At 38.5% G+C, this 25,001-nt stretch overlaps 3 protein-coding genes across 3 annotated transcripts; all 3 read right to left on the minus strand.

The window, feature by feature from the left end:
• Positions 1–231: 231 nt before the first annotated feature.
• Positions 232–1,700, minus strand: c6h15orf61 (chromosome 6 C15orf61 homolog). The gene is made up of 2 exons (XM_059335878.1): positions 913–1,700; positions 232–807 (listed from the first exon to the last, which is right to left on the minus strand). Exons 1-2 carry the CDS (start codon positions 1,253–1,255, stop codon positions 680–682), a joined length of 471 nt encoding a protein of 156 aa, XP_059191861.1. The 5' UTR covers positions 1,256–1,700; the 3' UTR covers positions 232–679.
• A 592-nt stretch (positions 1,701–2,292) lies between these two features.
• On the minus strand, positions 2,293–20,186 carry iqch (IQ motif containing H). Its single transcript, XM_059335877.1, has 15 exons — positions 20,103–20,186; positions 19,696–19,871; positions 19,009–19,554; positions 17,212–17,278; positions 16,101–16,184; positions 15,816–15,997; positions 14,586–14,858; positions 14,269–14,457; positions 9,760–9,880; positions 8,696–8,982; positions 5,429–5,587; positions 4,075–4,197; positions 3,311–3,372; positions 2,747–2,855; positions 2,293–2,536 (listed from the first exon to the last, which is right to left on the minus strand). The coding sequence occupies exons 1-15, from the start codon at positions 20,164–20,166 to the stop codon at positions 2,480–2,482; spliced, it is 2,499 nt and encodes an 832-aa protein (XP_059191860.1). The 5' UTR covers positions 20,167–20,186; the 3' UTR covers positions 2,293–2,479.
• A 378-nt stretch (positions 20,187–20,564) lies between these two features.
• On the minus strand, positions 20,565–24,000 carry LOC131973008 (IQ motif-containing protein H-like). The gene is made up of 6 exons (XM_059334844.1): positions 23,819–24,000; positions 23,416–23,538; positions 23,212–23,306; positions 22,995–23,067; positions 22,640–22,759; positions 20,565–20,711 (listed from the first exon to the last, which is right to left on the minus strand). Exons 1-6 carry the CDS (start codon positions 23,867–23,869, stop codon positions 20,565–20,567), a joined length of 609 nt encoding a protein of 202 aa, XP_059190827.1. The 5' UTR covers positions 23,870–24,000.
• Between the last annotated feature and the right edge of the window lie 1,001 nt (positions 24,001–25,001).

Raw genomic sequence — 25,001 nt, forward strand, 5'->3', positions numbered from 1 at the left:
TTTCCCACGTTTTTATGTCAAAGTGACCAATGGGGACAATTTTTGAAAATGTTCCAGTATTGAGTCAAAGAAACAGCCTGCAATGTAGTCCTTTAGTGTAATTGCACATCATAAATATACCTACACTAAAATAGTTTGTTTTTGTCCCCATTCTTCACTTGGATGCAGAATTTTGTGAAAATAGGTTTCCCTTTCAGCTTATGTGGAGTGAAAACAATTTCAGCCAAATAATCTCAGTCATTTCATACTCTTTAATATTTGTTGCAAAAATATAGTTTCACAATGTCTTGACTGTGGAGACATATGCACTGTGGGCTGATACAACATTCATGAACATCACTGTGAAACATCCAGGAAAAGGTGTATTTGCAGTCAGTCTATTCTTGGAGAAATCCTAAACTTTACATTAAACTTTAATGGAAAGTCAGCTTTCCGAACAAACAATGTCAGTATTGTATGTCAGTGTAATGACATGCATAACTGACTCCTCCTCTGCAACTTTTAAATCTTAAATAATTAAACACAAATGAACCCATGACAGACAATAGTAATACTTGTGACACAAGATGACACCTTTGTTTGTCGCGCCACCTGAGCATCACCTGGGGAACTGTTGTAACTACAGCAGCTGAACAGTCAAGTCTTGAAAACACACTTAAAATAGTGTTTAGTTCATGGTTTAGTACTGTGCACCTTCTTCTTCTTTGTAGGCGAAATAGACGGTGACAGGTCCAACACTTGTCTGCACTGTTTCTGCAGCTCCCACCACCATCCAACAACCAATGCCATATGCCAAACAAGGTATACCTGAAAATAAAGGACACTGTTTATGCAACATCTGCAGTGTTTAAAAGTAAAATAAAATATGCATGTTATGGTTAAAAAAGTAGGGTATTAAATGCAATTACTGACCCAGATTAAGAACTTTCAGCATGGTGAAAAACTTGTTCTCAAAGTCCAGATTCTGTACAGGCGCTTTGGTACAGTGATATTTTATAAAAGGGAAGCAACCTGTTCTCAGTATTTGGTAGTTGGATCCCTGGACTATCCAGTTAAAGTTGGACAGCCCGAACTGGTCATTTTGCACGGAGCTGTAGCGGACACAGTATGAAGTCCACGGCGGGAGTTTACGCTGCAGCAGGTGGCAGGTCAGCACCTCTGAGGCAGCTGGCCGCGGGCCTTTCCTGCTAAATGTGCTCGGAAACAGGGCGAGCTTCACAAAGATGCTGTGTATTTTCCGAAGAAACTGCTTCATGACTTATGCGAAAAGCGGAATAATTCACCTTTGCTGTTAAATTACCCCCAGACAGCACTTTGACTGGTCATAGATACTTTAATGCAAAAGAGCCAAACATGCTGCAGCTATACGTTACGTCCTTCAAAGCATTGGGACGCTGCACACAGGACATGAGCAACTAACGTGAGCTAAGGCTAGTAAACAGGACAGCTTCTGTTTACGAGCGACACTATAGTTATTCAGTTGAAGATATCCCGCTGCACGGTGCTACAGGTCCGGATACACATGCTAAACACATACATATAATTTATTTTATCCTGCGAAGAAAACAGCAGCCGGCTCTGTCTGTCTGTGTGCCCGTTTACGTGCCGGAGTGTTTGCGCTGACCTGGTGCTCCTGCAAAAGTCATCCGGCTGGAAATGCAGCGCTGCGCAAAGTTCCTCTTCTGAACAATTGGCGACTACAACCTGTATTTTACTCATCTGTGCTCACTTGATCACCGGATATTAGTCATCTGTGTGTGAGGTGACGATCCTTCAGCTCGCTCGATACTCTCACTCTGCCATCCTACAAAACAAAACCCAAATTAGCCTCTTGTTAATTATGTAAGAACTAAATAAATCAGTTCAATAACCGTGGAAGTAATGAATGACATGTTGCACAAAATATGCTTTAAGGTCTTCTTTTTAGAATTAGTATGATGAACTTGGCGTAACCCTAAGTAACTTTTACCACCTGGCTAATGAACACCACAAACACATTCTGCAAATAATACACGATCTAACAATATATATGGATATGAAAACAACAACATTAATTAGCACCTAGACAAAAGCCACTTAAAGTTGGGTCATTTTCTCTTGAAGTAGAGGTGCCGTGGAAGCACTGAAATCCAGACCAAGCTTCTTCTTTTAGCCTTCCAAGCAAACTGAGCTAAAATTAAAAAAATGCATACATCCTTGATACAATTGTGTACAATATGTATTGTAAAATAGTCTATTTTATTTTATTTGAAAGCATGGAATCAGAAAACAATCACAAATCACAACAATGAATAATTATGAATGGGGAATTTATTTAGCAATCTGTGTGTGATCAACATTGATTCATCTACAGGGTTCACATATTCACAGTGTAATTTGACTGCAAAAGCTGGCAAAAACATGTTGACTTAACTCAGCAAGAGTAAGACAAGTTTATTGTTGAAGCAGCTGTCTAAGCAGCAGGTTTATCCTCCACTGCTCACATCTTGTTCTGAACAGTCATCTGTAGGATGTCTTCTATGTCCTTGATCAGCTCCTCCAAAAGCAAAATATAAAAGAAGTTAAATTACTACTCATTCCTACTCCCCAATCTTTCTTTTTATAGTATATTAATGGTATTATACAGAGATACATTTAAAATGGAACATTGTCTTCAGCAAAATTATTCCAGGTGACTAGAGCTTGAATCAAGATGCAAGTTTCATGACATAGATGAGGAGGGATCGTTAAGTCATTAGCGTGGTACCTTAAAATTGGTTTCTCCTTGCATTTTAGAGGGCGATATTTCCTGATGAATGACTGACAGGTTCCGAGCAAAGGTCACCAGTGCTCCCTGGAGATCTTCTGAGACTGCCCTATTAACGACACCCCAAACAAACGAGTTTACTAATGTTCCCCATGTCGCCAGCCAAGACACAATCACCTTGTTCATCTGATGGTGGTGGTTAAATGAAACTTTCAGCAGACAACATCTTCAGTCTTTAGGGGGATGAGCACAGCTTGATTTAACTGTTACAGCACTGTGTAAGCTAAAGGATTTGAGTGATAAATATGTTAAATAACCCTCTGCTTAACAACTTCTGGAGTTGTCAGAACATTTACAAAGCCAGGGGTGGCATCTTAATCCTCTAAAAGAATTGTCTTTTCTTTCAGTCTGGAGAACTCTTCCATCCACCTAATCCTCTACTGTTTTTTGTGCTGCTGTCTTTTTGAACAGAGAGAGATAAAGTAAACCTAAAAATGGTGTGATAAACCCTAAATTTTGTTTTAACTTTATGTATATGAATTTAATGCAGTAGGAAATACTCACATCATTCCAATATTGCATCGCTCACTGCTGTCGTAGACAGCAAATATAGTGCCTTGCTTCCTCTGAAAATTAAGAGCCACAAGCAGTCAAAAGAAGAGCTCCCACACCACATAGTGTAGATTAAAAGAATACTCAAACAATTCAGCATTGCACTCCTCTCTTTTCCTCTTGATGTATAATTTGAGATCAATATAAATGGAGCAGAGCCAGAGTAATTTTTATTGCATAAATTCTTCTTCATTGTCAAACACTGGCACCTACATTACCCACAATGCAACTCGACCTCAGACAGTTTGGTCGGAGAATGCAATCTTGGCTATCATCTGATGACACTTAGCTTTTCTTACTTTATCTGCATTCACATGCAGATATCTGTTTAAAGACAATTGCCGAAATGTTGTTTGAACCTAAAACTAGTTGCTTAAAATGAAGGTTGCATGGAAATGAAGAACATCAAAATGAATGACCCTTGCCTCCAGAGGCTAAACCAAAATCAGAAATTGGCTAGCCTAAAGAAGAGATGAGGAGTGGATAAAGACACTGATTCAAGTGGTGGTACTTGGAGCAACTTATCAGAATTTGTGCACTTTCCTCTTTACCCATATAATAATAATGTCATAATAAAGTATGCAATAGTACTCCCTTAAAATCTATAATTGGTCAAATCTTTTGAGTTGCCCTTCAAATCGGTCATATACTGTACTAAAAAATAAACTAGGTGTAAGGATACTATTATGGCAAACAGGTGAATTTTAAGTTTTTACCTTCATGTTAAATCCTATACCATGAGCCTTGCACACCATAATGAACACATTGTGGTATAACATGGAAAGGTTAGAGTGAAACAAGTGGCTCCCGATGACTGCATAACGATTAACCACAGGAGGCTGTAAAAAACAAACAAGAAAAAAACATGGAATTCAATTCAATTATTATTTAGTTTTTCTATGAATCTAAATAATGTGATATGATATGCTCTATTATATATGGAGTATATGTGGTGTGCATAAAATGGGTGTAGTAGAGATGGCTGAACCCCATACACATGTCCTTAGGGTCACTGCTGAGTTTGGGGAGTGTGTGTGATTAGTAAACATGATGAGTGCGGGGCACATGTGGTAAACTGTTGGGCCTTTCTTAATTAACTGCGGGGAGGAACAATTAATGTTTAGAAGACATGCCAAATACAAGATGAGCTTAATTGTACGATGCCAATCAAAAAAACACAGTTTTGGGACTGCAAATGTTTCCATTCAATTAGACACAAAAACACTAGCAAATGAACAAAAGGACTACTCAACGCACTATACATATCAACATAATAGAGCAGTTCTGAGCATGTGAATGTCATAAGTAACGCTAGAGAGGTTGATTACTTAAAAGTGGCAGGGCTCAAGAGGATAAAAATGTTCCTGGTTCTCAAGCACCTTTGGGAGACAAAAGGAGCAGGCCTAAGCCCCTATGAGCTCAAGAGATAGCCCATAACTCGCTCTGATGGGTGTGTGTTTGTGGTTGTCAAACACATGACCCTCGCACAACAATAAAAGTGTCCAACGGGGATTTAATTGTGTTTGTAATATGCAGGCCCCTAATGATGGCCACCGCTAAAGCCATTAACCACTGCAGTGGCTCAACTGCTGCACTGAACCACCGGGCCACCGACTAAATGAATGTTTGATAAAATAATACAAGTCGCAGATTAACAAGCGTAAACTCAGGCATACTGCTAATAAAAGAAGTCTATTGTTTAAGGCCTGGCACCAGGTTGATGAGGTGTTCAAGCATGCATACACATGCATAATGAAAATGGTATGAATTATTAATGTGTTGATTATTTAGGCTCATCTATCAAAATGATAATGAATTCAGCACCTAAACACCAATTGAGCTCAGTGCGTAATTACAGTATTTAGTTGTATTTAACAAAAATGAAGAGCAAGCCTTGATCTATCTTTGCGATTACTGTAGTAGTATAATAATATCCTCTAAAGTCTCAGCTCGCTTTGGAACTGCTGCTTTATTTCTTGTTGTGTACGGCATCAAATACAGCATTCAAAATCGACCTCATGTTCAGAAAATTATCAAAACTGTCCTTATAAGCAAATATAAAATTGGTACTTTGGCAGCAATCTGGTGTTCACAGCATTTCTCTCTGATTGGCATTGGCACTTCTAAACAGCCTGTGCGGCAATTCAGCGTTCCTCCAGTCAACATCAGAAGCATCTGGGTCATGGCCAGCTGGTCACTGTATGTGAGGTCCAGATCAATAGCCCACACCTGCAAACAACACACTATGAACTTTGTGTCACAGCAGAGAAAAACAGACACTATAAACTTAAATTCCAATTTAATAAAAAAAATGGAACATCAAAGTATTTCACCTACAAATCCTTATAAAGAGAGGGGTCAGTACCTTTTAATCTCTACAATGTTATCCATGTTGAGAGGCAGGGGAAAGAAAAACACAGTTAATGGTGTGTGCTCGACAGATTTAGGTAATTCAGTTGTGGAATGGCACATGCACAAAGTAGATCTTTCCTCGTGTATTTGGATTCAGTCTGCCTTGGGCTAGTTTCTTTTGCAGAGGTCTGATGAGAAGCTAAGTTCAGATATGTATGGTAAATGGCATCATTATAAGCATATTAAGGGGTCAGGTATGGTCGTAGCCTTCTGCTTAAACAGGGCTAATTTTCCCAATAATAACCTAATAGCTATGCCCTCTCTTCAAAAGTGGCAAATAAATCACCAGTGAAGGAGTTGTTAATAACTAAGTGGCAGTCGGCTGCCTCCTTTTGCTGTTCCTATTTGTCAAAGTAAACGCTCCTGCCACTGAATGCAAATCGCTGCCTGTCTGAACCCTGCAGTCTCTGTAACCTGAGCACTTTATCTCCACTAACACATGGATATCTGACCATATAAAGTAATTCTCTTATAGGCTACATTTTATGTCTATTAAATTCAAATGTAACGTGAAACATTGGCCATAGTCTTTCTCAACTAATAACTTTTTGTAATGAAAAGTTCAAAAATAGTGAAAAAACGCTTAGCAAAGGAAACGTCTTAAAAGGTCTTGTATTGTCCAAACAACAGTCCCAAACCCTAAAGATTACAATACTATTAGACAAAAAAAATCAGCAAATCTTTACTTTTGAGAAACTGGAACCAGGGAAATCTGTCATTTCAGTTTGACAAATAATCCAAATGATTAATCCATGATCATAATTGAGTAAATAATAATATATAGGGGGTGTAATACAAAAAATACTTTGAAACGAAATACCCCAAAATGCATTAAAATATTATAATGATAAAAATGTTTCTATTTATGTCACAATAATTTCACAAACACAAACTGCATTTTTGTATTTAGTCATCTAAAATAGTTTTTTTAATGTGTAACATAAACATTGCTTATGATTTGTAATTGCATGAGTCAATATTGTAATTTCAACATTTGACCAAGCTTTAAAATTGCATACAGGCTATGCAAGACATAACCTCACATTATTATTATTATTATGAACAGTAACTTGCATATCAAAACAAAACAATTGCAAGCTCTCTTTACATGGCTGTTAGGCAGAAGTTTAGCCGTATGTACTGCACTAAGCCACCTTTACTGTCAGAGGTGCAGGAGCTACCGCTGCTGCTCTCTATGCATCAGGTTGATACCTGGGTCTGAGTGATGGACACACTCTACCGTACCATTCACTCGACACACTAAAAAAAATCATACTCCAATGTCTCATTGTCGCTCTTAACAAAGCCGTGGGAAATGTAAGCCTGGATTGTACCTGTTTTCTATTGCCTTGCATTTTCATTAAAAACCCTGATGCTGCAGCTGCGGCCCCACCGTTCCACAATGTGAGGAAAGACTGCAAGGGCAAACATATGTGACCCACTTCTTCCCATCAAATAAAGTAGGCAGCTTTTAGCAACAGGTTTGAATCTAAATTGATGTTTAAATCCAGACAGGTTTGCCCATGTGGCTCTCCTCTGTCTGAGCTCTGTGTGGGGAGATGGTTAAGAATCTGTCTTTAATGTCCCTGCCTCTATTGAAGCACATGCTGTTTATAGTCTGTCCTTAATTATGCTGTCAGTGAATCCCATTCAATTTCGGGTCAACATTGAAACTGAAAATTAATTTTAAGGCTGTCATTATATTATTCTGAACAGTTAAAGAAAAGGACAGCTTCAGCCCCCATGATACATTTAAGAAATAGCACATTTTCTGTCTCCCTTAAATTACAATTTAGTGACTAAATTAAATCCTGAAATGTATAAAATACAGTGAGATATTTCTTTCTTACTTTGAAATGAATACAATGTGATACAATCTACAATCCATGTGAAGACTACTGAGAAAATATTTTAGTATTAAAGGAATCAATAATATTAATGTACAAAAATAAGAATATGTTCAGTTTTAAGATACAAATTGTGTGGTCTGAATACTGCTTTGCTCACACTGAGTGATAACATCTAATCCATAAGAGACTACCCTCTAGTGGTAAGCATGCCCTTAGCTAGTGTCTTCTCCACTCTTTATACTAAGAATACATTGTGGATAAAAAAAACCCCACACAAATAAAGCTTCAATAGTCAAGAGAAGAAAAAAACAAATACAAACGATTTATTAAAATGTCCTGAATAAGTGGAAGATGTATTGCTGTCTGATGGATTTTTGTAAAACTGCAGAGCAGCTCTAGTGCTTTCTCCAGTGTTTTACAGGTTTAGTATTTTATAGACCATATTATAAACAAAGCATTTCATTTTACAGCTCTGGATCAATAAGCAGTCAATGTAGCCACATGTTAGGAGCAGAGGTTAAACCATCATAAACCAGCCCATTTCCAATATCATAAATCAAGAAGGTTTCAACAAAACGTAATCCTGACAAATGAGATAAAGCTTCAATGGTGCCGCACTATAATAACGGGAGAAATTTGAGCAGACCGCTGCAGGTAAGCAGCTAGGGGTTAAACACTGACAGGGCATCCCTGTGAAGCCACCAAATCACTTTAGAATGACCTATTGTCTGAAAGATAGGTGCCTCCGAATTTCTCTGCACTGTGAGGTTAAAGGGCAAGCCTTAAATGGTGGAGCGAGTGTATCGACACAATAAGACCTGACAGTTTATTAGACGGCCTTGTGACACATTTGGTCCCTGTGCCCACTGTTTGCCTTGGTTGTTTTCCAAATCCCAAGGGAGTAGTACGGGAGACACCTATCTGCTCAAATGGATCCCTGATCCAGCCTAAAAATTGATCTGTTTCACCAATATAGTGAAATAGAGAGCTTTGACACCACATGCTGCAACAGCCCAGACCATATAAATCATGATAGCATGAGCTAAGGCCAGCTCCCACCCTGCCTGTGTCTCACCTTTTGCTCCATGGTGTTGGGGTTCAGAAAGGTAGCCAGGTCCACGGAGACATAACCTACGATAAGGCGCTGTAGACAGGCATGGCCCACACGCATGCAGATGGATTGCAAGGTCTCTGGGTGTACAGAGGTCTGAGGTACAGTGGAGCCTATAGTTGCCAGCTGACAGGAGCCATGAAGCTGGTCTCCACAGGACAGCATAGTCACCTCACCCCCCGGTTCCAGCAGCAGATCTACTGTCAGACAGGTGACACTGTCTGAAGGAGGGTAGGCCTCCACCACACCACCTGGACACACAGCAAGAGCACAGGAATGGTTACAGTCATGAATGGATTACTGAACAGGTCTATTGTGCACAGGCCCAGGGGCCTTAAGAGTCATGGGCCTCCCTGGCTTTCACCTGCAAAATGTCACTCAAAACAACTACACAAAAAGTGACAAAGAGACACAAAACAACCAAAAAGACACAAAACAACTACAACAGTACAAAAAAACAAAAAAAACCAACACAAAATGCCTACAACGAGAGACATAACGACTACAACAGAACAGAAAACTAAACTTTTTTTTTTTTAAACTATAAAGAGACACAAAATGACTACAAGCAAATGCAAAACAACCCCAAAGACAACACAAATTACTTCAAAGAGACACATAATGACTACAAAGAAACAATATGACCAAAAAAGACCCAAATCAATACAAAGACACACAAAACTACAAAAACAATGCATAATGACGACAGTAAGATCTAAAACAATGACAAAAAAAGAGGCAAAACCACACCAGAGGTGGTGGTGTCTGTGCTTAGGGCCTTATTGTGTCATAATCTGCCCATGGCTTCAGTACAGATAACAAAAAAGTTACCAATAATACAGCATCTGAAACTCTCCTTGCAGCTGCTTAACAACCAACAAGAGTAACATGAAATGTATTAAACTTGTCAGGTCACATATAGGCAACATCTGGGAACTATGAAGGACATAGGAAATGACTGTTAGCATATTCCAAATGGTTGTATTTGCAGGTGAATAGCATTCAGTGCCTGACAATAGGTATCTGACCTTGCCTGAGGAAGGTCTTCAGGAAGCAGGCCCAGTTGGGATAGCAGGAGGTTTTAACAGGCTGGGCGTAACGGGTGAGCCACTCTGGGATTTCATCTAAATATCTAAGTAGTACAGGCTCCTGCAGAAAGAAAGTTATGGTACATACATTAGGGATGTACTGAAAATGAGTTGATGACAGATCTGAGGACATTATGCATGTTTGTTAATTCAAACACAAGTCGATAACAAGCCCTGTCTACTTTATTTTGTCCCATTATCAACGCTTTCTAGGTGTCGACTACATTATTGGAAATGCCCTTGTGTTATCCGGATGACTCCAGTGACTGCTTGTTATCCTCAAGACCTTTGGTGGCTGCTTCAATTTCTGTGCGAGTGGCTGATGGATACTGCAGGAGGGTCTATCGCTGAGTGACAGCCTATTATCAGAGGGCCTCAGGAGCCTAATGGCTTTAACTTGGAGCCACAGAGACAGCACCTGCCCTCAATAACAACTCTCTCTGCTGGGCAGCTGATGAATGCCTAAGCTAACCCCATCTATCTGGGGATCAATCAGGGCTTGACTGGGATCAATATCACTCTTTTTCTGTAACTAGGAAATGCCATAATGGTTTCACCACTTAATTATGCTGTTAATTTCTAACTTTTGTTTTAGGTGTCTCTTACACAGTTTGACTACTACTTATATTGGCGGTATGAGGAGTACAAGTGCTGAGACTTCCTTTAAATACCGGTTTCTGTATGTAATGTCAGTGTATGACCATTAGGCAGGAATTTAATTTGGTCATACACAATAAAATATGTGAAACCAGTCTGACTAAATTCTGAATGGAAATAATGTCTTTGTTCTTTCATTGTTCTATCTCGAGCGTTACTTTGTTTTGAGTTTATGCTGTCTGGCTTCACTGGAGACAGGACTGGAGATTATGTTGTTGATATTCCAGTCATGTAACAGCCATCATCATATTCAAGTACTGTAAGAGGCGAGGTCAAAAGCTACACAGTGATTCCCCCTATACAAACCATAAAGCACACAATGGTGCGGCAAAAAGTGTAAGGGAACGGTTGTCATTTTCAACGGAAGAGCAAGCTCACCCCAGGACTTTGCCTATGCAGTTCACAGAAACAGCAGGACGGGAAGAAAAGAGAGAGAGGTATTTTGCAATAAATTATTTGGACTTAAACTGCGTACAGTACCCTTTGATAGGATTCAGGCTTTGCTTGGTGTCCACTTTAAGCCAAGCAATCTGGTCAGAAATAAAATCGATGTTGCCCTGCCTCTTTGATTGCCATTTCATCTCTCCATTACATAGTGAAACAACTGAGAAGCTACAGCAAGTCTCAGGAAAAGAGGGATATAACTTGACTAGTCATGATTTTTTGTATGAATATTAATTTTCTATAACACTGTCCCACTAAAGCTGTAACCTCAACCTACTACAACCCATGACTAATTTCATGAGAAAAACATTAGGTTCCTCTCTTGTTCTCTTATTCTCCTTATCCCTGGTTAAATTTAACATTTTAGTACAAAGGTAGTAACATTTCCTCAGCTTAAAAATTGCACAAAAAGCACTTTTGACCTTTTATGAAATAAAAAAAACAAAAAACAAAGCATATATGAACCATAGAAAATGTTTTAAAATTGTCTTAGGGTTAATTGAGGTTAATTGTGTTCAGGCAAAACATTATATATTTAAACTCCTTCATGCAATCACAGACTGCACAATATTTAGACAGAAAACATCTGTACACAAAATGTCGCTGTACCTCTTCATTGGTAGTGATTATCAAATGACCCATTTCGTTGACAAACTTAACCTAAATAAGGTGTTGCTCAAAATCTGTTTGTACACAGCGTGACAAAAAGAAATACTCCATCTGTTGACGCTATTAGGTGTAATTTTTACCCTCTTGTGCCTAATGATCCATATGCAAGCTGTGTGAGCGCTTAAGTGTGTGTGTGGCCCCCTTCAGGCATTGCATGGGTGCAGATCTACATGTCTTTAACCTCTCTCTGTGTAAATGCTAAAAGAGGCCTGAGGGCTTTCTGCAGGGTGAAACATTGTGCTGGAGGCTGTGTGCCTCACAATATTCAGAAAAACACACCGTCTCCTAAACCTCCTTCATGTTGCACCCTTTTAGGCTTTCTTTTACATAGCCAGAAGGGATCTGATTGTTGGTATTATTCTGAAAGACCACATGGTATTCTTGTGAGTCAGGCTTCTTCATGCTGAGCCCTTCAGAACAAGCAATAATTACAAAGATATGCACACACTCTGTGTAGACAAAGGCCAAGTACTTTCTAATCCACTCTCTACTTTCAGTGATTATAAAGGGTTACACTAAATTGTAAAACATATTTGTATAATTTACACTTCAATCATCACTTGGTTGTTATTTTTTGGTAAACAATGTTATTCTTGGTAATTATGAATTAATATTTAAAATGCTTCATTTGATAATTTGTGTTTCATTAATAATATATTAAATTGCCACTATTTTCATAAGCATAGCTTTAAACATCTATTGCTTGAATGCTTGCAAATATTCAGTATCTATCCTATTCACGAGCTGTCATTGCTGTTGCAATTAGGTCTACTTCTTTTCAGCAAAGTGCTACGCTAATGAGCGTTATATCTCAAAATATACTGCCATGTTTATACATCCATCCACAGTTTCTGCTGTGAGGAGAGTATAGCGAAGAGATACACTGATATAAAATATTCATATGTTTCTATCTAATCAACAACATCGTTCTGTGATCCTTCAGCATATAGAGCTAAATTGCTTTCTTCAACGTACACAAGTACAACAGCAGAAGGACAATGTAGTACATTTAAGGGGCTAATACATTCTAGGGGAAAACAATGTCATAAGAAAAAATCATGCAATGAGGAGCACAGGATGTGGGCTTTGCTTTGATTAAAAGAGCAAGGTGTAGAATAAAGGCCAGTTAAAGTGTTGTGTCCATATGGCCCAGAAGCCCCGAGGCTGTCGGCCTACACTGGGGGCCTCGGCACTCTTCCCTCTCCATGGGACCCCAGCTGGTGAAACAAACCCCATTTACTTTCCTGTGCTGCCTCAGCCACCATTATGGACCTTGGCTCTGGCTCAGCCACTCTCTGCCATAATTAACAGCACCAATGCCACAACAATTACAGCCCTGCACTGCACATACACTATGAATCAAAGAACAAGCTACAGTAATAGGAACAAAACAGAGTGAGCCATAAGAAGGTTGAGATGACTGCTGTTCTTTCAAATGGAATAAAAAGTAAAATCGTTGTGCTTCAAGCCCACAATCATTAGCCTGTAATTAGTTTACACAAAGCTCCCAGTTAAATGGCAAAATACGGTAATTAACACATGACAGAAAATCAAAGGCTACTTTGTAAGCATATGAGAAATAAGAGCCAGAGGCTCAGAAGCTATGTACAGATTGAATCTGTACTAAATGAATGGTTTATCAATGATTACGTGCATTTTATTTGTTTTGAATAGGTCGGAAATTAAATCTGAATTTCTTTTTCTGATGAGGAAACAAATGTTGATTTTTTTAAGAAGAATTACAATGTCACACATTTACACTACACACAGTTTTTGTACTAAAATGTTTTCTTTACAATTGGATCAGCTCAATCCAGTGAGTATGATAGACAGACAGATAACTAAGTTCTGTAATACTACTAGAGCAGCAGATCAAAGCATCAACATCAACTGTAATTCAAGATTTAAGTGTTTAGTGTCATTTCTATTTTGATATACCTTCAATCAGATGTTAATCTAAGTGACATTTATTTGCACAATGTTTTTTAATAAAAAATATACACAGCGACAGAGACAGAAATGCTCTGTTGTCCAGAATATCTGTAGTGTTCTACTGTTTCTCCTGTTCTCCCCAACACACTGACACTAGTTGATGCGTGTGCCTCAGAGAATAGATAATGGCTCTGTGTATAAACAGATATTTTATCTATTGATTTAATGTTCTGTGGCTCTGGGAACGATGCTTCGTAAAACTGTACCACAGGGACCAGCACTGTGACTGTTACAATAAGACACCCAACTCTGGGCTAAATCATGGCTACTCTGACCCCACTGTGACCTGAGCTTTTGTTCACTCAACGACAGCAGTGAATCTAACAATCTTCATTTTAAAATCTAGCTGTTACTGTAATATTATCTGTTAAGTATCTAGTTGTTACCATGTTGACTTTAAATGGCTGATCCCTCATTGGTATGAGAGTAATAATAATAGCAATAAACTTTATTTGTATTGCACTTTTCTGAAACCAGTGCTTTTGAGGGAGCAATAAAAATAACACATAATAGTAAAAAACATCAATTTGGGGAGAAGTAATAAGGGAAATGAATAAAAAAAATAAAAAACACAAACAAAAATTCAAGAAAATTCAAGAAAACATTGCATAAAATTAAATGTATTAAAATTTATTTTAAGGAGTGGTCCTATGGTATACGAAAATAAGGGGAATGTCACATCTTTACCTGAATCCACTCTGTGTTCCACAGCTCAGGACCATAACGATGGCATTCCTTCAGGGCCCAGTTATGGCAGCTAAGATGGCACGTATCACAGTATGCTGTGCCACGGCCACCATGCTCAGAGTCCATCTTGAAAAGCCAGCGCTGGACGTCAATGTTTTGAGTCATAAGCCTGGCCAGTGTTTCATGAAGCTAAACCAAGAGAGAGTCACAAACTAAATTATATAATTAGCTAAATAAAAGTGAAAATGTTGTTGGGTTATTAGGCATTGTTAAAATACCTCTTTCTGTAATTGAGTCTAGTGTTTTTGATCTCTGACCTGGTTTAACGAATAGATGTCTCCTTGACCAGGGGTTACATCAACCTCTGCCCCAGTGAAGATCCTCTTCCCTCCAGACTTGGTGCTGTAGAGCTGTGCAATAGCTGGTTCTGGAGCCAGGATTGGCACTCCCAGCTCATCAGCCACTGCCAAGTCATCCACATGGGCTACTCCACCCACAATATAGGCCTTCTTCCCCTGGATCAGGTTCCTGATGCGCTTCAAGGTGCGCGGACTGTACTTTAGCAGCGTGGACAGGCACATATTATGGGTCTGGAAGAGAAGAGAAGAAAAAAAGATTCCTGCTGCAGCTGAGAGTTCTAAATGTCTTCCAAGGGTCGTTTCTTGACCTGATTTATCACTGTGTACACACAACAGATCTATTATTGTAATAGCCAGCAGGGTTTTAACCTCTCCTGTATTCCAGCAGGTTGAATTGATAAAAGCTGCCTGTGGGAGGCCTCCCCTATCTTTCACATCTTTAATGTGTGCTAGCAATGAGCTCCTTGGGAATATAACTAATTACTTCACATCTGTATTTATTTGATCCACATGGAATTATCCCTTCTGTCACTGGCAGAATGCGCTGCCAGCCATGGGTAGCAGTGATTCATCTCAGCAACACGTCTGGCACAGTTTAACAACAAAACAGCGGGAAAATCAATAGAAAGAAATGAAGAAGACCATGTCATGTTGCACATTCAATCTACTGAAAAGGATATAAAAAGATGGATAGACTTGCTGGATGTAAAACGACAATATAACAACATCTTCATTTTATTGTGTTGAGGTAATCAAAACAATTTAGACATTTTTGAAAATGCAGCAGTTGGTATAAACAATTAATAAAACTAACTAATATGGAATTTAATTATTTGTTGAACACCAGCTAGAGACCATTACATTTATTTTAATTAAGTTTAACATAATATAGCTCTAGTGTGTTTATTTCAAAACAATACAGATGTTTAATTTCAAAAGTACTAAAAGGAAATTAAAAATATCAAACACACAGAGTTTAATTCTCACAAGTCAACTATATAAAAACAATCTCCTCTAGTACCCTCTAGAGGAGAATTCAGAAACTACAGATGCTTGTGGCATCTACAGTACAATACCATCGATCTCGACAGTAAACTCTCAAGATCTTGCTGAAAAATGGGATGCATTGTCAGTTTTTTTTCAGCCAGTTTACATTTGCACAATAAATGTGAACGTGATTGACCTTACCGGGAAATAATCTACAGCCTCAGGTGTGAGGATGATAAAGCGTCTGACAGAGGATGAGGCTTGTGTGGTCCCCGTTTCATCCATGTCAGTGGCTCCATCACATTTCAGGAGGCTGGTGTAATAGTGTAAAATGTCGTCCCCCAGATGCCGCGGACAGACGTAGATAACTTCCACATTTCCATCTTAAAATATACATAGACAAAGAGATAATTACATGCTTACAGTAAAGCATACAGAGCGAGTTAATGTGTGTCTCAGGCAGTGAGGCTATTAAAAAGCTCCTACCTCTAATATCACACAGCCTGCTTATTTGGATGTTCTGTAGGATGTCAAACCCCTTCGAGTTCATTCGCTGGCTCTGAGAGTATCCTGTCAAAACAAGGTCACAAAGTATGCACAAGACTTTCAAAGAGAGATTCATATAATCTCTAAGTGCTTTTATTAAAAATCTGTAGCACTGTACAACTCCCCTCAGATGTGTGCGCTACAAGACTTGGGGGTGGGGTAGTTAAGTCCAATTGCACAGTAGTGCAATATGATGATTAATTTCGCTTAATAACTAGCAGGTGCAGCGTCTGTCATGTGCTGGGCGTCCTGTTGCATCATGTCCAGCCACCACTGAGCTACATCCAGTGGCACCTCCAGGATTTTACTCTGTCTATCTGGATTTCTGCCTGAGAGAGAATCCTCAACTGAATCAAGGTAATTAAATGATTGGATTCATGCTAATTAACAACAATGGGGTTCAACTTTCTAATTATCCTTGCTCACACAGCACTCTCTGTAGCCACCCCAAGTGCAAATAAAGCATTCCATCTGCTAGTAATTAGGCTTAATAATTTTAGACAATCGCTCAATGATTTACAATGCACATGCCTGATTACAGTCTAAATGTGAGTGCCATGGTGAAATTAGAACAAGAACGGATCATAGCGTGCACTCTATGTCTCGTGCAAAAACACAGCAGCTTCTTCCTCTTTTGTTTGTGTGTGTGTGTGTGTGTGTGTGTGTGTGTGTGTTTTGTAAAGCAATAAAATAAGACCTTTGTGGTTCTTGCAAATATTCAACATAATGGCTTTTCATTTGCTTAATCTGCAAATTAAATGGCGATTGAGACTAAATTGTTCAGTTCCCTGGCATGGGGACTGCCATCATCCTTTGAGTGCTTTCCTGCAGAGAGTCATTTGAACGAGACAGAGTGCCTCCACCAGGGCCACAGACTGGGGCAGCAGAGTGGTGAGACAGGATGACTGCTGCTAGATCAGATGTGTGTGTGTGTGTGTGTGTGTGTGTGTGTGTGTGTGTGAGTGTGTGTGTGTGTGTGTGTGAGTGTGTGTGTGTGTGTGTGTGTGTGTGTGTGTGTGTGTGTGTGTGTTCAGCAGGCAGAGAAAGCTACCTAATGAAGGGATGTGGATAATGGTCCTCTTGGAGGACTGGATGTGTTTCCAGTTGGCTGCCAGATGCTGGGGATGGAGAAGAAGAGTGATCAGAGAGGGGACTGCTTGGACACACACACACACACACACACACACACACACACACACACACACAAATCATCATTGCATAGCTAAAACACATCAAGCCAATCTCTCTCTGGGCTAACAGAAGCAAACCAAGCATAAAACACCACCTTAATTAAATTAAGCGTTTACTTTAGAAACATCTTCTCACAATTAATTCAATCAGCAAGGTACATGATGCTACTGCCAGGGGAAGATTAGCAGGCTTAATTAACAGGGTATGAATGTTTTAAAGAGTGAGAACATACATTTAGTGCATGTATACACACACAGCTATGTTAAAACTAAATGAACTTGTAGGCACCAATTAATATTGTGTCAGCGCTCTAAAAGATGTTCAACCCAGATGACAGCACAGACATGACAACTACGCTGAATGGGGGAAAATGTACAGAACATTATTTATCCAAGATTATGGTCTCTTTAAGAGCTAAATGGAAGCAGATTTGTATGTCTTGAGTTTAGGATTGCAGGGTTCGACTATATCAGAAATAAGTTAAACATATCTGTATTAATTTCATGTCGTAAATTGGTATTCACAGCTTAACAAGGAATGTACCCCCTAGAAAATGTAAAATTTCAAAATATTTGATTGCATTAAATTAAATCAGTTTTGGTATGGTTTATGTTTTGGAAATACTCCATTCAATAGCACTCAATGTGTCACTCAACTACGAACCTCATATTATGCCACTGAATTAAATTCAAAACACCAATTTTCCCTTTACAATGTGTTTTCATTTTAATATCACAGCAACAAATTAATTAAATATTTAAACTTTCTATAATACTTATAGTATGTCATTATATATTCAGCTACTGGTACATGTACTGTAATTGACCATCAGAATGGATTGGGTACCTTTTCTGGCCTTGATCTCTGGCCCTCATAATCACTGTTTCTTCATTTGTCTTCCTATCAATGTGAATGCAGTTTACTTTATTCACCTGTCTCATGCTTTCTTTCTGCTGGTCTCCGCTGTTAAACTGTCTCATTCTTTATTTCTGTTGTTCCCCTCCATTTATCTATCTCCTGTGATGTTTTATGTTTATCTTGCTTCTTCTACTCTGTTCATCTGTCTCACTGCTCCCCTCTGCTGTTCTTTGTTTCTGTGACTCTCAAACCACAAGTACTACTACTACAGCAGTACATCGTAGTTAAAATAACATATTGTTAATGTCCCTATATTTTTTATCGATATTGCATAGAGACTTAAACAGAGGTTTTGATTGGCCCTATGTAAAACACTGACATTTTTAACTGAATAAGATGCAAGATGAAAAGAAGAAAACATAATTTTCTTTTTTTTTTTTGTTTAAAAAAAAATTCAAATATTCACATATATCTAAACTTTGATAGTAAATAATAACATTCAAATTTATTTTTCTTATTGTATTTATAATAAAATAAAATAAATAAATAAAAGTCTAACTATAATTTTGAGAAACTGGAAAAAAAGAGAAACAGGCAAGAAAAGGTGACAGAGCAATAAGTAGAGAGAGAGAGAGAGAGAGAGAGAGACAGAGAGAGAGAGAGAGAGAGACAGAGAGAAAGAGAGAGAGAGAGAGAGAGAGAGACAGAGAGAGACAGAGAGAGAGAGAGAGAGAGAGAGAGAGAGAGAGAGAGAGAGAGAGAGAGAGCGATAGCACACATTGGATGTAAGCAACATCACCTGGGCTCTGCTGCGGAAATTCTCCAGTTGTCTGAAGCGCCGGGCCTGCAGGGCCTTCCTGACACGACGCATCTGAATGTGCATCAACCATGATATAGCGATGATGCCTGCCGCCCACTTGCGGCGGCAGTGGCGCAGGTAGGCTGTCCGGGCTAAGTAGCGCCTCCAGCAGGACTGGATGTGGATGGCAGCCGCCTCAATGCCTCCCTCTCCCTTGTAGCGCTGACCTGGGCGTAAAAACAGACCCGATACCTCCTCCCTGTTTTCAAGCACTGACAGAAGGCCAATCACTGGAGGAGCATTTCTCCATCCATTATCCCAACTATGGGCAAACTCCACTAGCCGCTCCCCGCTCACTTTGGCTATAGGCACAGCAAAGTCCCTGAGCAGCTTTTCCAGGGCCTCAAGAGAATCAACTACATTGCTCCAGCACAAGATAAAGCTCTGCTTGAAGTGACAGAAATCTGTTGCCATTGGGTTGATCTGTCCCTTTATGATAGTAAAGGGGTATTTGCTGATGTTTACTGGAACTTGCACAGGTAGATTCTACAAAGCAGAGGGAAACAAGTGAGTTGCAACCAATTTAGCCTTTAATAATTCAGTTCAAATAAATCAATAATGTCTCCAATCACCTATGCTTTCTTGGTTTAATTCAACATCTATTTAAAGCAATAACAGTATTCTCACCTCAGGGCTTTTAGGGATAAGACTGTTGATGTCTTGCGTCATACCCTGGTGGTCCACTCTCTTGGAGTTTGTGGAAGGAGGCGGTGTCTTAGTGGTCCAGAGGGGTGTGCCTGTTCTTTCGCAGATGGATCCTGTTTCCCAATGCAGCTGCTTGTGACACTTTGAGCCTTTCAGACCTAAAGTCACAAACAGATAGGCTCAACTGTACTCTATGAGTGATAAATCAGTGGCAAGAAATGTAGAATGTCAAATCAAGGATGTCTCTAAAGGATTTGAATTAAAAGACAATTAAAAGAATCAGAACAATGGCAAGAGAGCAAAACAGATAAAAATGCATAACTGCCCTCACAAAATATTTGATTGCCACAGTGGCAGGACTTAACGTTAATATTCCAAAGTCAGCTGACCTGTTTTAGAAGAATATGAGTTGTCTCTGGGGTGGAGAGAGGCAGCCTTGTGCTGGATCGACATTTGAAGCAAACTAGCATCTGGCACTGAAAATAGAAATAGAAAAAATAAACTTTCAAAACATTGGCTTCGGCCAAGGAGGTTATGTTTTTGGTTTAGTGTTTTTCTCTGCAGGTTTACAGAATTACTGGCACAATTTTCAAACTTGGTGGAATGAGGTAACATGAGCTAGAACACATTCAGTTTTAGAGCGGATCCAAACCACGTTGTGGATACACAAATGTCATTTTTCACTTTCATCAACATTACGATATAGGACATGGTCATGGTGGAGATCCCTTCTAGTGAATTAAACTTAACAATGTAAACTATATTTTTCAGTTTTCTATTGATTATAAGACAATGACCTGATCAAATGCAGCAAACATTAAAAAACACGGACTGAAATGCAAAATCGATGATCAACATTTATCTAAGGAATAACAGGGGTGAAGTGCCTGTTTACCTGTCCCCAGGTCTTCTTCAGGTATTGCCGGGTTATGATTGCCCTTTGGTTCAATGGCTGGAAGACTCAACACAGGTCCAGTGATTATTCTGTGACGCTTTGCCTTAACAGAACATTTGTATAAATCAGAGGTTTTATATCAAATATAAATAGCAATAAACACACAAAGCAAGAAGTTTAGATCCTGGTCCAGTATTTCTTTGTCCTGCCCTAAAAAGCTGTTGTCCACAGCTTCATCAAACTAAAAGCAACAATAACAGTTCAAATTGAATGTTTTTTCTTCAGCAGCATTTATTTTCTATCTAGATATATCATTGATAGAATATGAGGTAACCATGCATTAATCAGACTCATGTCAGCTTGTTGAGAAATAAACCTCAAATGAGAGGCCTTGGATAGCCTACATGATTACAAACAATAGATTTTCTTTATAATTAAGAATTTAGGAGAGTCATAAAACTAGTAGCAATCCTGTAACCCATCTAACCCTACGTGAATAATCACAAAGCAACCGAGATTAAAGGTTTATCTTAAAAAACTTTAACTCATAGCAATTCGGCTTTGTGAAACATAAACATTTTAACACACCCTACTGTATCATAATAAAACTAGAAGTTGATTCAATGGCCTAGTTTAATATAAAAAGATTCAAATGTGTCATTACTCATAAACGACAAAGTTTTTGCTGCTGATCCTCCAGACTTGTCACCTAATGTCCTCTCCTTCGTTCTCCTCAAACCACTGAGCTCTCTGACAGACCACAGGTAGTAGCCAGGTGCTGGAAGAATATCCCCTCAAAGGCACACATCTGTTTCAGATGGGGTTGGGAAAAGGTGGCACCTTTTTGTAAAATTGCTAAAATGCAAAAGCTCATTTCCTGGCATGGGTATGGAGTGGAGAAGAGCTGGCCTGAGTTGCAGGAGGAGGCAGCAGGCAGAGAGCCAGTGGTTAGCAGTTGGGGAAGCTACGGCTGTCTTATTGGCATGCTGGACCAGGTACCCACTTCTGTCCTGAGACAGCTGTAAACCAGTAGCCCATAGCACAGCAATCAGGCGCCTGTTTCTTTAGAAGAATGCTGATGTGCTGCAATCTGCTGCTTTCCGCTTTCTGCAGCCAGCACTTCCATCTCTCCTATATCAGAGTGACAGTCTTGGCTGCTATTTCTCATGTCAGGTATAGATAACCAAAAACATATTGGAAAAGAAAGTGTGTAAAATATATCTAAAACTAATGTCGACCTTTGAAAAGATTAATTTGTTTGCTATAACAAGTGCTGGCTGTCATCACCGAGCCAAGTGACCTTTATGTCACAGTCTCTCTGGGCATGAGACTTGAAGCATCTATTAATGCAGACCTATCCCATCACTCTTTACTCCAAGTGTCTGTTTGGGGGATTAAGGGAGTAAGCATCAGGGAAAGGAACAATGATATCCAATTCATCTTATTTGTAGTACAATCTCTTGTAATGCTTCATAATCAAATCTTTCCAGAGGCATGTGCTGTTACAATTAATATCAACAAAGACTTGAGACACAGGAATCAATTATCCCTGTGTAAAGCAAATAACTGGAGGACATAATATTATTCTGATTATAGTTTATTATTGTAGTTTTTTACAGTGGTGTGATGAGAAAAGCCAACATACCAGTTGTAGTCAGATTTTTGCAATTAATAAAAAAGTCAAAATTCTCCTCGGTGTTCACTAAATAATAGCAGGAGGAAAACTAGTGCTGTGATAGTCAAGGTGATAGGGCAGACCTGAATCAAGTAGTATTTTTAAGTCAATAGCATTCACTTTAAAACCACCTAGAGTGCACACTACATCACAATGGGGTGCTGACATGAAAGTCACATAAGTATACTTTTGGCATTATTATTATCATGAAAAATATTGACAAAAAATATCATGATATGTACGGCCAAAAAACAAAACTATATTTTATTATTCAAACCTTTCCACAAAGTGTTGTTTCTATGAAAAACACAACAACTAAAATTACATTAATCTATGTTTATAGTTACAGAACTTACTGCATTTGTGCTCGTCTTGTGGACCTCAGGGAGTGATATCCCAAATTTCTGGTGCATAATGGCTCTGTTGTTTGGGTGAGCAGGATTACACAGCAAACGCATGGTTAATGCTGACTTGTGCTGAATGACACAGATAGAGGAAAGGTTTAAAAAACGTAATTAACAATATCAGACACTTAAATGTATGTATTGCATTGTGTTATGTGCTACTTTATCACATTTGTCTGTCTTGCCTGTATTTATGTATAATAGAATGGAATAGTTGAATTTCTACAGTAAATTGTAACTTATACTATAATATATTACTAAGTTAAAAAATGCAGTTTTAATTTCTGAACATGAATAAAAAATCTACCTTTTCCCCAGGTGAAGGCCCTGAAAAGTCCCTTTGTGGACATACATCTGGTATACTCTCCAGAGCAGGTTTCCTGTGTAAAGTCTGTATATTAGACTCACAATAGTGATCACCAGAATTTCTGCAAATCTGAACATATTTCTTAGAGTTTTAACAATGAGATTATAAAGGAAAGTGTGCCTACTGTAACAACACATGTAAGCTTCTCCTTACTTACCATTTGGGAATCTGCTTCTTCTTTTGCAAGTCTTCAATTCTTGGAAGAACCAGCAGCTGTTTGTTCACTGTTTTTAGATAATCCTCTGCATGCTTCTATTTACAATGCAAGAACACGGAGGTTGGGTTTTTGTAATTTGGCAAGATTTTTCTGATTTACATTCAATATGTTGCTCAGTGCTTATTATACATGAAGCATCCTTACCCTGATGCTACTCTCTGTCCTGTCAATGGCAGCGTCCAGGGCTTGAATGTCCAATGTTTTCCCCCTCTCACTGATAGTGATGTTTTCAAGACTACATTTGAGTTGTCTCAAATCCTCTTGAACCTGCAAATCAATCAAACAATCAAGGTATACTGCAATAAGAGCTATCAGTGCATCAATAAGTGCTAGTGATATTTATACTTTAATGAGATTTCTGTCTAGAGGTTTAAAAAAGAGAGAAAAGTTTATGGAACATGTAGTTACTGTCTGTACTGTGGTCATAATTTTGCTAACTAGTCCTAGTTAAGCGCAAAAAACAACTAGCTAATAGTTAGCTTCTCGATTTACCATCAGTATATAGTTAAAAAGTTTATTAGCAAACGTTGGCGAAGTCAAACATTACCTGAAATAAAACTGCTCCCAACTTATCTTCATTTTCAAGTGTGTCAGACATTTGTTGTCTGTATTAGGTTAATAAAAACCTGTAGTAAACATCAACTACTGCTCGCTGCTCATCAATCAAACGTCTTCAACAGTATCTGTAACCATGACAACAGGGGACTAAGTTTTGTTGTTTTTCTCCCCGAGCATTAACTGTCAGACAATCAGTCCAAACCGCCGGCAAACTTTTGTCGCAATAGACAGATTACAAAAAAGATACAACCGTGGCCCTGCTTTAATCGTACTTTAAGTACTAACGTTAGCATATAATAATGATTTATTGGTGGAACTTTTAGGGAGGTGTTTTGCCTGAAAGGCAAATTCAGGGCTAAGTAATCATGCGTCTTCAGTACAGGAAGCGCATTATGACCTTATTAATAACCTTCATTGGAAAAAGATCTGGAATTTACCTGCTAGATATATAATTAATAATAAGGTTAAAGAAGTATCTTTTAAGATAATTCACAGAATTTACCCATCTAAAGTTGTTGGGTTTTTTTTTTTTTTACAACGATTTAGGAAAGACATAGACTTAAACTGCTCTTTCTGTGAAGGACACCCTCAAGATGTTTTTCATTTATTTTGGTCTTGCCCTTTCTCAACAAAATTATATGAAGATATTTGTAACCTGATTTATTTTTCGATTGAACCTCATTTGTTCCTGTGCTTTGAACATATACTGTTGTTTGGTTTCACTGACTTTCCTTTTGCAAAAGAAAAACAATACTATATCATCAATCTCATGATACAGTTAGCTTAATGGCATATCCATAAATGTTGTTACGTTCATCAAAAGCCTCTCTTTCTTGTCTTTGAAAATGAAACCAAACAGTATATTAAGTCTATTAAGAAATCTACCAACATGAAAGCTATAACAACTTTGAATTTATGCAAACTTTACAATATTTTTGTATGAAAACTTGTGTCTGTATTATTTATATACAGTCTATGCTGATGGCGATTTGTTGGTGTATTGTCTTGTATTGCACCATGTTGCTTTAATAAAGTTTTTTTTTTTTAAAGAAAAAAAGTCAATATTGTCGTGAACACAAATATCATTTTTAGTAGTGTTATCTATATTACGAGAATAAATTGGTCATACAAAAATGTATAGAAAGGCGCTCTAAAATAAGCTCTGAGCCCTG

This window comes from Centropristis striata, chromosome 6 (assembly GCF_030273125.1).
Source record: "Centropristis striata isolate RG_2023a ecotype Rhode Island chromosome 6, C.striata_1.0, whole genome shotgun sequence".
In the NCBI taxonomy this organism is placed as follows: domain Eukaryota; kingdom Metazoa; phylum Chordata; class Actinopteri; order Perciformes; family Serranidae; genus Centropristis; species Centropristis striata.

What these genes read in the sequence shown, in the direction of transcription:
- c6h15orf61 (XM_059335878.1), bottom strand. Translation starts at nt 1,255, where the DNA reads ATGAAGCAGTTTCTTCGGAAAATACACAGCATCTTTGTGAAGCTCGCC. An exon ending in GCTGAAAGTTCTTAATCTGG is followed by an intron (nt 808 to 912) that starts GTCAGTAATTGC and finishes CTTTATTTTCAG; the next exon opens with GTATACCTTGTTTGGCATAT.
- iqch (XM_059335877.1), bottom strand. Translation starts at nt 20,166, where the DNA reads ATGTCGATCCAGCACAAGGCTGCCTCTCTCCACCCCAGAGACAACTCA. An exon ending in CCAACACCATGGAGCAAAAG is followed by an intron (nt 5,588 to 8,695) that starts GTGAGACACAGG and finishes TGTTGTTTGCAG; the next exon opens with GTGTGGGCTATTGATCTGGA. An exon ending in CGATGCAATATTGGAATGAT is followed by an intron (nt 2,856 to 3,310) that starts GTGAGTATTTCC and finishes TGTCGTTAATAG; the next exon opens with GGCAGTCTCAGAAGATCTCC.
- LOC131973008 (XM_059334844.1), bottom strand. Translation starts at nt 23,869, where the DNA reads ATGTCTGACACACTTGAAAATGAAGATAAGTTGGGAGCAGTTTTATTT. An exon ending in GGACAGAGAGTAGCATCAGG is followed by an intron (nt 23,307 to 23,415) that starts GTAAGGATGCTT and finishes CATTGTAAATAG; the next exon opens with AAGCATGCAGAGGATTATCT. An exon ending in ACAAGACGAGCACAAATGCA is followed by an intron (nt 20,712 to 22,639) that starts GTAAGTTCTGTA and finishes TGTTCTGTTAAG; the next exon opens with GCAAAGCGTCACAGAATAAT.